This window comes from Lichenostomus cassidix, chromosome 12 (assembly GCF_008360975.1).
Source record: "Lichenostomus cassidix isolate B80296 chromosome 12, HeHo_3.0, whole genome shotgun sequence".
NCBI lineage: Eukaryota > Metazoa > Chordata > Aves > Passeriformes > Meliphagidae > Lichenostomus > Lichenostomus cassidix.
The window spans coordinates 1-13,800 of record NC_139493.1 but is presented as its reverse complement, the minus strand read 5'-3'; the positions used below and the strand labels follow the sequence as shown (position 1 = coordinate 13,800).

General features: G+C 50.8%; 1 protein-coding gene, 1 long non-coding RNA gene and 2 other non-coding genes across 7 annotated transcripts; 1 reads left to right on the top strand and 3 right to left on the bottom strand.

The window, feature by feature from the left end:
• Positions 1 to 818: 818 nt before the first annotated feature.
• LOC146431479 (uncharacterized) lies at positions 819 to 2,441 on the top strand. Its single transcript, XR_014854658.1, has 2 exons — positions 819 to 1,235; positions 1,323 to 2,441. It is a non-coding gene; the product is annotated as an uncharacterized LOC146431479 (long non-coding RNA).
• A 2,916-nt stretch (positions 2,442 to 5,357) lies between these two features.
• Positions 5,358 to 9,769, bottom strand: LOC146431477 (uncharacterized). 4 transcript variants are annotated; one of them, XM_085072165.1, is made up of 4 exons: positions 9,629 to 9,769; positions 9,180 to 9,453; positions 8,325 to 8,362; positions 5,358 to 6,103 (listed from the first exon to the last, which is right to left on the bottom strand). In XM_085072165.1, exons 1-4 carry the CDS (start codon positions 9,738 to 9,740, stop codon positions 6,048 to 6,050), a joined length of 480 nt encoding a protein of 159 aa, XP_084928291.1. In that variant the 5' UTR covers positions 9,741 to 9,769; the 3' UTR covers positions 5,358 to 6,047. The 4 variants fall into 4 exon arrangements, 2 of the variants coding, with proteins under 2 accessions (XP_084928291.1, XP_084928292.1); XM_085072166.1 differs by lacking the exon at positions 8,325 to 8,362 and having other exon boundaries at positions 9,629 to 9,768; XR_014854656.1 differs by lacking the exons at positions 8,325 to 8,362; positions 9,180 to 9,453; positions 9,629 to 9,769 and adding an exon at positions 6,643 to 6,778.
• LOC146431478 (U2 spliceosomal RNA) lies at positions 8,835 to 9,025 on the bottom strand. The gene has a single exon (XR_014854824.1). It is a non-coding gene; the product is annotated as a U2 spliceosomal RNA (small nuclear RNA).
• A 2,053-nt stretch (positions 9,770 to 11,822) lies between the features above and the next one.
• On the bottom strand, positions 11,823 to 12,012 carry LOC146431476 (U2 spliceosomal RNA). The gene has a single exon (XR_014854823.1). It is a non-coding gene; the product is annotated as a U2 spliceosomal RNA (small nuclear RNA).
• Between the last annotated feature and the right edge of the window lie 1,788 nt (positions 12,013 to 13,800).

Below are 13,800 nucleotides of genomic sequence, written 5' to 3'. Positions count from 1 at the left end.
CTGTGGCACTTGTGAGAGATCAAAAAAATGAAGCAGACTATGAAAAATATTTTCAAGAAAATGACAGTGCAAGATCCTGAGTAAGGGTCTGCAAAATAAGCACGAAGTTAGCAGCTTTATGAAATAGCAATAGGTGATGTCACGCAGCAGTTTATTTCTGCGACACGTTTGGTCAGGCCACGCCCTACACGGGCATCCCAACTTTAGGATCTGGAAGGCAATGAGTGGGAACGGGAAAGACATGATAAGGTAAGAAAAAAGAAGTTTAGCGTGTGTTGTAAGGAGTAGTAAAAGAAGCAAGGAAGAAAAGCGGGGTAAAGGAAAAGGAATAGATATGGTGATCCTGAGGCCGAGTAACGGGTTTGAACGCGGTCAAGAAGAAACACGCCTCAGAACACGTCCTAGAAAGGGAAGGCGTGAGTCCAGTAACGTGAATGAGGCGAGGGCAACAGAACATATGAATGAGCGCTGTCAGTTTTTCAGTTTTCCACCTGTAGGGGTGAAAAAGCGTGTACTTAGTTGTGGATTTGCTGGAAGGCCAGTCCCTGCAACATGAGTTTGAGAAGGCAGATATTTTGGTTGACTTCCTTCCATGTGAGAGGAAAGGCCAAAAATTCCTCCTCTGAAAATTAAGGGAGTGAGTTGTAGTTTTACCTTGTCACTTGCTTTGGCCCTGACAGCAGGTGTCACAGCAGAGCTGTGCATTGCTGTATTTTTTCAAGTATTTTCCGTGCCACATAGTAATGTTTTTAGTGGCCGTAGGGAATTGTCGTCTAATTGTTGTAGTGTGAAAAAACCCCCTCTTCCTGTTGAGGTTCACACTCCTTCTTTGTAGAGTGGATTTTCTGCTCCCTCGTCCCTCAGTGTTAGAAGAGTCAGGGGCTGATGAAGCCTGGTGAGTGTTGTGGGGTTTGGGGGAGAAGGAGAATCTGTGGGGCTCTTCCCCCCCAACCCCTCTATTCACCTCCCATTCCCCCCCCCCCGCCCTAGACCTAGTCTTTTCTGGGGACAACCTCCCCTTGCGCTTCTTCACCCTTTTGCAGTTGGTATGTGGGGTTTGGGGGACCCTGAAGCATTCCTCCCTGGCCTGAATTTGGGGCAGGGTTGGGGCTGAGGGGACTGGTGGACATCCCCTCGTCCCAGTGCTATTACCTCCCTCAGCAGGACTTTGAAAAAGTTGAGCTGCTGCTGGGCACCTTGGTGCAGGTGCAGCCCTTTGTGTCACTCATCAGCAGGTGGGACCTCCTTTCTCCCCCACCCAGGACCCCTCCCAGGTCCCCCCAGACCCCTCTGACTCCCCCTGTGACTGTCCCCTCCCATAGGGTCCCCAGCAACACCCCCAGAGTCCTGATCAACAAGGAGAAGATGGGCCAGGTGAGGTGGGGGGGGTAAGTTGTGAGATACTGGGGGGGCCTGTAGCAGCTGCCCCCTCTTGTCACCCCATTGTTGGCCCTAGAGTGACCTCCTGATTTCCCTGAAGGGTTTTGGTGGGATGGACTTTGACTCAGACAGGGGCTAGAGGTATGGTGGGGTGGGGGAACCTGTCTTCCTCTCCCAGGGGGTTTTAGGGAGTCCCCAGGTGGTTTTGTGAAGCCCCATGTGTCTTTGTTGAGCCTGAAAGTGGTTTTGGGGATCCTCAAGGTGGTTTTGGGGCCCCCTTGGGTTTTTTAGGTCCCCACAAATGTGTCTTGGGTCCCCTTGTCCCTACAGGGATGTGGCCTGGCTGGGAGACACCAACAGTGGGTGTCTGGCTTTGCCGGAATTGTTGGGCTGGAAGGTACTCTCCTGACACCACCTCTTCCCCAGTGTGCAAAGTTTGGAGGGCTCTGTGCCCCCTAAATTGTACTGGGATCCCCTTGAAGCCCTGTGTCTGCCCCTGAGGAGGAGGTGGTGCAGAGGGAACATGTGTCCATTGACGCTGAGGGGGAGGTAAGGGATGGGGGGAACCCCCCCAAAAAGAGCCTGGGGGACAAGGGCAAGGTTCAGGAGGACTATGAAAAGCCCTAGGGTGACAAGGACAAGGGTCAAAGTGACCCTAAAAAGCTGCGGGGGGGGGCAGTGTGGATGCTCCTAATAGCAGCGGAGGGGCAATGACAAATGAAAGGATTGTGGAGGAGTTTTTGGATTGTGTGGCTGCTGGAGGGCTGGGTTTGGGTCGAGGGACTGGGGCTGATTTTTTCCTCCAAAGAAGGATGAGAAAAGGAAGAGAAAAATACAGGAAAGAAGGAAAATAAATGAGAAAAGCAAAGGGGAGGTTGAGTGTGCAAAAAGGATTTTTTCCTTCCATAAGAAGGGGTTTTAGAGCTGCAAAATGTGTGGGAATTGACAGAGAGGGTGTGTTGGGGTGTGGGTGTGCAAAATACTGAAAGCTGTAAAGTTTCTGACTTTTATATCTATTGAGAAATAGCAGTAATTGACATTAAAAATAGCTTAAAAATAAAGCTGTGTGTGTTGTGTGTGATAGCTGTGATTTTGGGGTGGAAGGAAGAGTGGATATGGATCAGTGGGGTTGTAAAATGCAAATGTGACCTTCTTGGAATGATGACTGGGAGTTGTCCACAAGTCAGAAGTGGATGGCATCTTCTAAAAACCCATGATGCAAGGGTTGCTGCTGTTGAAAAGAGGCAGTGGTTTGAGGCAGGTTCGATCAGCAGGAAGAGGGAGGGAGATCATAGTCACGGGCCATGGTGGAAACCTTTTCAAGTAAGAGATAGAGTCCTAATTGAAAGAGTAAATACCTTGTGTGGCTTATGTGGCAAATAAGATTAGATGAATGACATGTTGCCAGTGAATTGTAAAGAAGTCATCAGTGAAGGTGCTGACATCTAAATTTAAGTTTTTTCCCTAGGTTTCGAGAAGGATCCCTGTTAGGCTGCAGTGTGTTGGGCTAACCTAATACCAGAGCTGTGGTGACCAGAGAGGTGTTTTTTTCATAAAGGGAAGTAAAGTATTTGTCGGATATTTTGGTCACAGTGATGGGAGTTCATCTACGCCAAATACTTTTGTCAGAAGCATGGCCTGGGCCATCCACATGTTCAGACTGAACGATTATACAATCAGCACACCTGCAAATGATCCCTTTGGGCATTTTCCTTGCTTCTATGTGATGTGGCTGAGTGGAAGAGTGATTGGAACAGAGGCTGAGAATCAGCCACCCTGTGAGTTGTGTGCCATTTTCTATTGTGTTTGAAGTAAACTTTCTGAACCATCTTTTGGTGTGTCATATAGGGAACAGGGGAGGATGGTTATTGCAGTTATTATTTCTTCAGCACCATGAGCTATGTTATTTGTTTAACGTGGCATTGAAAGGGTTAGCAAAAGTTGTTTGTTTCTGTTAGGCCATTTGAAAGCGTAAGTTGTGTACCTGGATAATTGATGAGGTGGTGTTCTGTAAGGCTTGTACAATGGAGCCTTAGGAATCAGATTGAATCCTGAAGTGTATTTCTGTAGGCTATGCATGTGGTATGCAGTTCACAGACAGGTAATAGGTATGCAGAGGTATAAGGGCAAGCACCTTATTTCCTGTTCTGTATTAGGTAAAATATGTGGAGAAATGTGTAGCAGTTTTGAGGTCAGCCTAGCCAAATTTTTAATGCAAGAAGTGTTAGGAACATCATCCAAAGGCAGAAGTTTTCTAGAGTTGCAAGTGATGGTGTTCTTTATTGAAATGGATAGAGTTGATGTGGCAATATTTGTGTGTATTGAGGCAGATTTTGAAAGCCTGGGAAATGTTGTGGAAGGGCAAGTATTTGATGAAGTTTTTGTAGAGTTTGTAGGCATAGGTGGAGGTTTGTGCAGGTCTGGTGGACGGGCATGTTGTGGGTGGATTGTGTGCTGTCATGAGGCAGATGGGGAAGCAGCAGTTGAGCAGTGGTTGTTGATGAGTGAGAATTGCAGGTAGGTAGGTCCTTGAAGGTGGATGAAAAAGAGTAGTGGTGAGATGGGAAGAGCAAGTAGGTAAAGAGTGACAAAGATTGAAGTGTGATTTGTTAGTGTTTATGAGGACGTGGTGTGTGTTGTGTTTGTGTTGGTGTAGTTCTTTTGAGAGGTGTTTGGTGGATGTGAGAGGCATTAGTTTGTGTGGTGTGAAGCATTGGTGTTTGTAGTTGTAAAATGCGTGTATGAGTGTTTTGGAGTGTAGGTGTGTGTATTTAGGTGTTTGTTGTATGTTGGTGTGTGGTGTTAGTTTGTTGTTTATTTTGTTGTTTGTAGTAGGTGAGGTGTTTGTTGTTTTTGTGTTGTGTTAGAAAAGGGAGAGATGTGTGTTATTGAAGAGGTGAGGTTTGTTGTTGTTTCATGTTTGTAGGTGGAAAAAAACCGTTGTTTGCACCTTGCTCCCGGGGGAAGCTTTTCCCGGCCGGCTCCATCCCCCTAGCCCCACCTTCTGGCTCCCAGACTATGTGGTCGTGACGTGCCGTGCGCACGCACGGTGTAACCTGCGACAAGACTCAAACCCCCGAAGTCCAGAGATTCAGGTGAAGACCATACCCACCGAGCCAGGGTGGCGCCTTAGTTTTGAAGCGTTTTTTTTGGCAACATATCTTCTTCACCGCACAATGACGTCACCAAAGCCTTGCCCACCTCCCCTGCCCCCGGCTCTGCGTCCGTCACTACACTCCACCTACTGTTCCGCCCCCCGTCCCTCCCTTGGCCCCGCCCCGTCGTCTCTCGGCCCGGGACAAAGCCACGCCTCTGGTAGTCTCTGCACCCCGCCCCTCGACGTCACGGGGCTCGGAACACAGCCACGCCCCTGGTGCTCCCCGCACCCCGCCCAAGAGCCCGCCCCTCGGTGCCCCCTGACTCCGCCCAAAGCTACGCCTGCCTCCGCCCGCCCGTCGCTATGGCAACACGGGAGCGGAGGCTTTTTTCCCAGCATTTTTACCGTTTTACTTTTTTCACAATTTTTGGAGCTCTTTTGCTATAGAATTTTAGTAAGGTTCAGTGCCTGATTTTTACACGCTTTCTCTCAACTGTAGTAGCACAAATTACCATTCTTTCAAATCTTAGTGGGTCTTTTTACCACTTCTTGAAAACACAACAATTTACAATTCTTGAAAAACAAAACACATTTTGGGGGATACTGCAGCACTATCATACAGCTGTTTCTCACAGCTATGTCCATTTTGCCCACTTCTTTCTACAGCATTTCCTAGGGGCTTCTACTATGTATTGCTGGGCTTTTTTCACTTGTTTCATGGGTGCATTCACTTGTGTTTGTATGTGTTACCCCATGCTGTGCTTTTGCAAGGATCACTTCTTTAGTCTTGGGGTTTTTTTTTTCCACCTCTACACTACTGCCATGTGTTTACTAGTGTCACCCAATCTGCAGAAAAAAATAGAAAAACTCTCCAACAACATTTTCATGTTACAGACTCAAGACATTACTTTATTTTGTGGTCAGGATGTACCACAGCAATCATCTCATCCACCCATAGCCCGGGTGTGCAGAGACAATCATTCCAGGATACATAGCTTTTACTCCATTTCTCAGATATTGCATACAGTAAAAGTACAGAGGAAAGCATTGGCTCAGTGTTCATTACCCCAAAGTTGAGCAAAGTCCCCATATTCAGTCTCTCATTGGACTCTAATCTCCTTGCCTCTCATGCTAATCACATTCTTCAGTTTTTCTTAGCAGTCTTTTTTCTGGGCCAGGATGTCTTTAGCTCTGCTCCAGGTGCTCTGGCCTAGCTGCTTGTGATATCCATCATGTCTTGTTGAGAACCACAAGTTCCTGCTGGATGTTCTGTTCATGTTCTTTATCTTTCTGCTTATCTTTGGGGGCACTCCCAATCTCTTGGTATGCTGACTTCACCAGACCTCATCTGGCACAACATTGCCCTGTAAGAAACCTAAAATTCCTTTTCCCAGGGGAAACCCAAACCAAACCTTTGACTACAGTTGCACAACATTTTTAACCTGATACATTTTCCAACAGTAGCAGTCAGTCACAACAATTTTCCTTCAGTAGCCTTTCATGTGATTTAGTTTTCAACATCTTTTGGAACGTAACCGATGCCATCTTTCTCTTCTCTACGCATGCCACATCACCACAATATCCTCGCAGGGACCGGCAACTCCAGCAGCAGCCAAACACCACCATCTGTAAGAGAACGCAACACACATGTCAGTCATTTCTGCACAGCTCTGCACATGTGCAAGTCCAACTGCCTCACGCCGTGTCTTCCTTGGCCTCCTACCCACCAGCTGCGTGCTTAAGTCCTGACCACAGGGGAGGGCTTCAGGCCTGCTCAGCAATGCCTGCACATTGCACTTTCACAGTATTATACCATTTCTCATACAGGTGCACCATCCCTGACCCCACCCACATGTCATCCCACTGCAACCACCAATTCTAACACCTTCTAATCTTTCTCACTGCTTTTGAATATTTCCTTATGGCTCCCATCTGCAGGGCTTCTTCACGCTTGCCTACAGCAAAGGCTGCCTAACAGTGCACGCACTCTATTCTCTGCAGAGTTCCAATTCCATTCCAGGGATGGTCATCACACAGTCCTCATTCTTCCTCACCCAAACATTCCTATGTCACTCCATCCACAAGTTTCCCTCAAGACAGATACTTTGCACTGACATTCAGCCAGCTGATTACATCCAGGCAAAGTTATTATGAAGTCATCTCACCTTCTGGGAGAGGTGTGTATGCACAGAGGCCAAAGCCTGCAGCTGCACTCCAAGTTGTCCAAGCCTCAGCATGCAGCAGGCAAAGAGGATACGCTTGCAGGAAGCAGGTTTGTACCCATTCTCCCCCAGCTCAGGGGGGAACAGGAGGTCATCTGCTGTCATCTCTGCTCACAGGCCATAATGCTGTGGGCTGCTGACCCATTCAGAATGAACGATTACACAACCAGTACCTCCCAAGTACCCCTTAGAGCATCTTCCTCGCTTATGTGTGACTCGGCTAAGTGGAATAGCACGTGGAACACACACTGTAAGTCACCCACCATATGAGCCATGCAGCATTTTGTGCCAAGGCTGACATAAACCCTACGAAGCCTCATGCAGTGCCTCACCGAGGGTGCAGGGGAGGAAGGTCAACACAGTTACCCTTCAGTATTTAAAATGACAGATGTGCTTTCTTTCAGATGACATTGAAAGAACCAGTAAGGTTTTACTTCTTTCTTGTAAGCCATGCAAAAGCCAAATTTCTGTACATGCCTATTCTAGGAGGTGCACTTCACGGCAGCTCTCAGAATGTAGCCGCACAAATCCGGTTTAACGCTGAAGTGTTTTTCAGCAGGCCACGTGTGCGTTATGCAGTCTACACACAGGTAATAACTAAGTTCAGGTATAAAGCTTAACACCTTATTTACTGTCCAGTATTTATGAAAGTATTTGGAGAAACGTGTAGCAGTTTTGAGATCGGTATTGCCAAAGTTTGTAATGTAAGAAGTGGTAGCACCATCATCCAAACCTGTATTTTTTAAAGAATTTAAAATGATGGTGTTCTGGATTGAAATTGATACAGACCTTATCTGTAATTTCTTCTATGTATTCCTACAGATTTTACAAGCATGGGCAATCTTATGTAGGGGAAAGTAATTCATGAAGTTTTTGTATTATTTGTATCCATACCTGGAACTTTGTACAGTATAGAATGGTATTTTCTGGATGCATTCTGTGACATGATGAGGGAGAAGCAGCACTTCAGCAATCGTTCCCCAGTGCTGATCACTGCAGTCCTTTCAATCTGCATTAAAACGAAGAGATATGAGAAGGTAAGAGCAGGAAGAAAAAGAGAAAAAAAAAACCATCCTGAGGTAGGGAACTCCTGCAATAATTCTGTTGTCCATTTCTTGTTTTTTACGGAAGGACACGTATCTATGTGGCCGCAGCGTGTCACAGCAGAAGTAGTGGCCTTTTTGAGTTTCAGCAATAAGTAATTTTTTATGTGTTGTATGTGAAGTAGCTGAAGCATGTTCCATAATTACAAAATCACAGGCTAAAACCACCTTTTTGTTAGATCTTGAAAACATTTTCTGTCTTGCAGCAAAGCTGTTTACTACCTTTATGGCTATTTATTCCAAAGCCACAGTATAGTACCCAGTGTCTTACGAATGCTGCTACCCAAGTGAAGGAGATGACTTAAGTAGCTAGTAAGAGCAAAGTATACCAGAAAAAAGAGAATTGAAAAAAGCAGCCACTGTTGATATGGACCATCGTGGCGCTGCAGCCATCACGTCAGTCACAGACAGGCCTGTAAGAGTGTTCTGTAAACAGCGAGAATGAAGCTCAGAAGTGCTGTGGAAGCAGGTGGTTTGACTTGCTAAAGAATAGAAAGATACGTTATGAATTGACATACTTACCCTCGCTCTCTCCACCATTCGGGTATTTCCGGTAGCACCTGCAGAAGCAGACTTGCGCTGTCCCTTTTCACCGTAACCTACTTATTAATCTCCCCGTTATTAGCGCCCTATAACAGAGTCCCTGGGACAGGCGGGGCTAAGGCACGAGATGTTGCGGGCGCTGAGGCAGAAGGACGGACGGGATCCGCAACCTACAGCGCTGCCTTCGCGGCACCTTCGGAAGCGCCACAAACCTTTTGTTACATAATAACGTCTGATATTGCGACAAGTATACATAGCAGTTAAGCAACTGCTCTCTCCTTGTGCTTTTTCACTCCTGTAACGTCCCCGTGCGGGGTGCGCCGTTCCCGGAGGCACCGCATTGCCGGGAAGACGCACCGGGCGTGCGAGCGAGCTCCGGGATGACAGCGAGCCCGTGCCAGGAACTCGCGGGGGGAATACCCACAGACTTGTGATGTTTAGTGTTTCCGAATGCATTCAGTCTGTGTTTGGCAGTCGAAAGGTCCGCGGTGGGGATGCACCGCTGCCGGAGGCAGTCCAATACCGGGACGATGTGCGGAGCCGAGGGAGCAAGCTTTGGACCCAACTCCCGAGCTCAAATACCCGCTTAACGTAAAGTCCTCTCATCAAGGACGTACCCAAAACCGAATAAATAACTATAAACACTACACTCGATCTTAGCCAAACGGCCGAGCGGCGATGACTATCTCCTTCCCCCACTCCCGGCGGCACCCCGCTCGACAAACACACACCTCGCTGTCTCCCCCGCGCCGCCCCGCACCTCCTTTCCAGCAATTTAGAGACTCTTTCCCGCTGTGTTCCCGCACTGTCAGCACATGTTTCTGAAGCACTGACCCGAAATCACGGCGGTGCTCTGTGTCTCTAATATGCATCACCCCGCCGCTCCGGCCGGCCGCGCGGGAAGCTCGTGAGGCGCTGGGAGCTCCGGGAGAGGCGGAAAGGCTCGGGAGCTGCAGGAGTTTTTTCATGGATTCTGGGGCTCGCAGCAAGGGCTTGGCGCGGCCAGCGGGGTCGGACAGGCCGGCAGAGGCACGGCGAAGGTGCCGCGCTCGGGCTTTTGGCCGCTCGGACCATGCGGTTGGATTTGCCGAGCCGGGGCTGAGAGGAGCTGCGGGAATAAATAGGGAAAAATGGAAAAAAGGTCTTTTTTCGGGGACTCAGGAAAGGCTTGAAACCCCATTTCCCCCCCGCGCCCCCCGCGCACCGAGGCCTAAACTCTGCAAATCCCCCAATAAAGCTCTCAAGATGCCATTCGCGCCGCTAAGGATTCGAGTTTGCCTGACCGATCTTCATCCGCCATGATGCCGCCGATCGCTGCGCGCAGTGATCTAATTTGCATGGCCGGACCTCTTTTCCCAAAACGCCATTCATGCGGGATTGTGCTTTAATTTGCATGACCCCGCCCCTTTACCGAGACTGCAATTCGCGCCGCGTTTCGGCTAGTTTGCATAACTCCGCCCATTTTCCCCAAGATGCCGTTCGCGCATGAGGTAATCCAAATTAGCATAACCCCACCTCTTTCTCCCAAGATGCCGTTCGAGCATGAGGTAATCTAAATTAGCATAACCGCGCCCCTTTCTCCCAAGATGCCGTTCGAGCATGAGGTAATCTAAATTAGCATAATCCTGCCCCTTTCTCCCAAGATGCCGTTCGAGCATGAGGTAATCTAAATTAGCATAACCCCGCCCCTTTCTCCCACGATGCCGTTCGCGCATGAGGTAATCCAAATTAGCATAACCCCGCCCCTTTCTCCCAAGATGCCGTTCGCGCATGAGGTAATCTAAGTTTGCATAATTCCGCCCATTTCCCCCAAGAGGCCATTCGCGCATGAGGTAATCTAAATTAGCATAACCCCGCCCCTTTCTCCCAAGAGGCCGTTCACGCATGAGGCAATCTAAATTAGCATAACCCCGCCCCTTTCTCCCAAGAGGCCGTTCGCGCATGAGGTAATTAAAATTAGCATAACCCGGCCCCTTTCTCCCAAGATGCCGTTCGCGCATGAGGTAATCTAAATTAGCATAACCCCGCCCCTTTCTCCCAAGATGCCGTTCGAGCATGAGGTAATCTAAATTAGCATAACCCCGCCCCTTTCTCCCAAGATGCCGTTCGCGCATGAGGTAATCCAAATTAGCATAACCCCGCCCCTTTCTCCCAAGATGCCGTTCGCGCATGAGGTAATCTAAATTAGCATAATCCCGCCCCTTTCTCCCAAGATGCCGTTCGCGCATGAGGTAATCTAAATTAGCATAACCTCGCCCCTTTCTCCCAAGATGCCGTTCGCGCATGAGGTAATCCAAATTAGCATAACCCCGCCCCTTTCTCCCAAGATGCCGTTCGAGCATGAGGTAATCCAAATTAGCATAACCCCGCCCCTTTCTCCCAAGATGCCGTTCGATCATGAGGTAATCCAAATTAGCATAACCCCGCCCCTTTCTCCCAAAATGTCGTTCGCGCATGAGGTAATCCAAATTAGCATAACCCCGCCCCTTTCTCCCAAGATGCCGTTCGCGCATGAGGTAATCCAAATTAGCATAACCCCGCCCCTTTCGCCCAAGATGCCGTTCGCGCATGAGGTAATCCAAATTAGCATAACCCCGCCCCTTACTCCCATGAAGCCACTCCCTCCCGGCGTTCTCTCATTTGCATAACCGCTCCTGCCCCCAAAACCCCGCCCATGCCCTTCTAATTTGCATATTTCCTCATGAGGCGCGGCTCGGGCCAACGCCGCTCTGCCGGGCAGGTTCGGGACAGCGGGGATCGGGGATTTCTTGCCCCTTTTTGAGGCTTTTCGGGGGCAGCAGAGGGACCCTCGGGGCTGCGGTAAGAGCAGGGGAGGGGGGAAATCCCGGGGAGGACGCGGGGAACGCCCGAAAATCCCCCAAAATTGTCACATCGCCCCTAAAATTCCTGAGGAAACCGGGGAAGGTCGGGAGGGGCTTTAGGGAATTTTCCGGCTTTGGGGACTCCGGGATCTCCTAGGTCACCCCAGGACCTGGGGTGACCGATGAAGCTCTGCACCTTTTTTACTTTACAAATAAACAAAATCGGTGTTTTTAGAAAGAATTGAGATTTTTATTTGCATCGTAGAAACATCCGCGGTCAAAGAGCTGCAAAAAGAAAGCCGTGCGGCTCCCCCGCCCCGCTGCTCACCTCCTTCACGTGTTTATGTGACAAAACTGCCCCAAATCCCCTCCCAGATTCATTTAAATGACATTAATGTCCTCCATTACCCTGATATAAATCGGAAACCCCCTCAGAAAGCGGCGAGATCCCGGAGTTTAACCCAAATAGCACGCAAAAGCACGGGGGAAGCGCCGCCATTTCGCCGCACCCTGCGAGGAGAAGGGAGGAGAGAATCACAGCCGCCCGAGCTTTGGCAGCTTCTCAGGGGTCCGGAGAGCGGCGGTTTACCCTTAAGTGCGGATAATCACGTTTACTCGGGTTTAAATCTGTTTTTAACCGACCAGAGGTCCCCGCCGGGGGTGCACCGTTCCCGGAGGCACCGCAATACCCGGACCACGCGCGGAGCGGAGGGAGCAAGCTCCGGATCCGACTCCCGAGCCCAAAAATCCTGTAATATAAAGTCCTCCCATCGAGGACGTATCAGATATTGAACTGATAAGAATAGATACTACACTTGATCTTAGCCAAAAAGGCGAGGAACGATACACAGGGAATTCCAAAGGCGGTCCCCACCCGCTCTCGCCCCTGACTCGCCCACCGCCCTCGCGTTGTTCCCGAGCTCCTCCCACGCTGCATTCCGCGCTCCCCTGCCCGCGCCTCACAAGCACAGAGCCCTGGAAGCCCGCAAATCTCACAGCCACCCTTCCGAGCAGCCCCTTTGTGCTGTCACTGTTGAATCCGCACAGCCCCACCCCTGGCTCTCCCTCGCGTCCGCATTCGGGTTCCGCCCCGGCAAAGAGGGGGCGCCGGGGGAGGCGCCGGGGGAGGCGCCGGGGGAGGCGCCGGGGGAGGCGCCGGGGGAGGCGCCGGGGGAGGCGCCGGGGGAGGCGCCGGGGGAGGCGCCGGGGGAGGCGCCGGGGGAGGCGCCGGTGGAGGCGCCGGGGGTGGCGCCGGGGGAGGCGCCGGGGGAGGCGCGGGGGGAGGCGCCGGGGGTGGCGCCGGGGGGGGCGCCGGGGGAGGCGCCGGGGGAGGCGCCGGGGGAGGCGCCGGGGGAGGCGCCGGGGGAGGCGCCGGGGGAGGCGCGGGGGGAGGCGCGGGGGGAGGCGCCGGGGGAGGCGCGGGGGGAGGCGCCGGGGGAGGCGCCGGGGGAGGCGCCGGGGGAGGCGCCGGGGGAGGCGCCGGGGGAGGCGCCGGGGGAGGCGCCGGGGGAGGCGCCGGGGGAGGCGCTGCGGCCACGGGGGCGGGCGGGAGCGGAGCCGCAGCCGGTGGTACGGCTCGTGTCCCTGCGGGCAGCGGCAGCGTGTCTGTGAATCGTCCCCAAAGCCGCCTGCCTCCCCGCGCCCCGCTGAGCCTGCTCGGGTGTCCCAGCGGGGTCCTGTCAGGGACAGATCACCTTTGCTTTTTCTAAGGTCTGTGATGAATAGTTTAGAAAAGTGGCAGCGAAATTTTTCGTAATTGTAATTTATTTGCGTTTGAAGTGTGAAGCGTGTGTCATTGTTTTGTGCTTTTTAGCAGTTTCCATGCGAGGATAAATGCGGTGGAAGAAGGCAAATGAAGCCAAGAGGCTGGAATAGGATGCTGCAGACCCATGACAAGCAGAGGTCAGAAAATAATTAAAACCCCAGGTTATAAAAATACCAAAGTAAAAGCCCAAAGGGTATTGTGAGCTGCTAGACCGTGCTCAGAGAAATCCCAAACACCTGTCCCGTTTTCCTATTGTCAGTTGAACATGCAAAAATCTAAGAGTTGCCCCAAGGATCCTGTCAGTGGGAGGTGGTCATGGGATAACCTGTTTTTGAAGGCATTTTCCACACCCTTAAAAGTGTGGATAGGTGTAGCGTTCGGTACGAGCCGGGCTGCAGTTGCATTCCAAAAAGCGTGTTCTTCGGTCAGTAAAATTTCTGGGTTTTTGGTGGGTTTTCCTGAAAAATGCCTTGTATCCCTCTGAGCTTTGCTTTGCAAAGCACTGAACGATTTTTATGGTTCTGCAGGGACCTCTGCCTGGGATGTCCTGGGTGTCCCGGTTCAGCTGCCTAGGGTGGCACGAAGGTGGTGCTGAAGATGCCAATCATCACCGGCCTGGATAAATTTTGGCTGCAGGAGCTGCCAGCAAGCAGGCTCTTCAGAGGCAGAGCTTGCCAGGATGGCAAGACTGTCATTGTTGCAGTCCCCAAAGCAGTATCCAACGTGAGTAGTTCCAGAGCTCTCTAAAATAAGTGTGCCATTTGTTACGGTTTTGGGCCCAGTGGGTCTAAGGTGGCTTTTATTAAACCGGAGAGCTGGATTTTTTAGTCCTGCTGAGAGAGTTCAGCGTCACCTTATGAAGCAAGGA

Excerpts from the sequence above, each read along its gene's own strand:
- LOC146431477 (XM_085072165.1), bottom strand. The coding sequence starts at position 9,740 with ATGCAAATTAAAGCACAATCCCGCATGAATGGCGTTTTGGGAAAAGAG. Across the intron at positions 8,363-9,179 it reads GAGCACCGCCGTGATTTCGG|GTGCTACCGGAAATACCCGA; the intron begins GTCAGTGCTTCA and ends CTGCTTCTGCAG. Across the intron at positions 6,104-8,324 it reads GAATGGTGGAGAGAGCGAGG|ATGGTGGTGTTTGGCTGCTG; the intron begins GTAAGTATGTCA and ends GTTCTCTTACAG.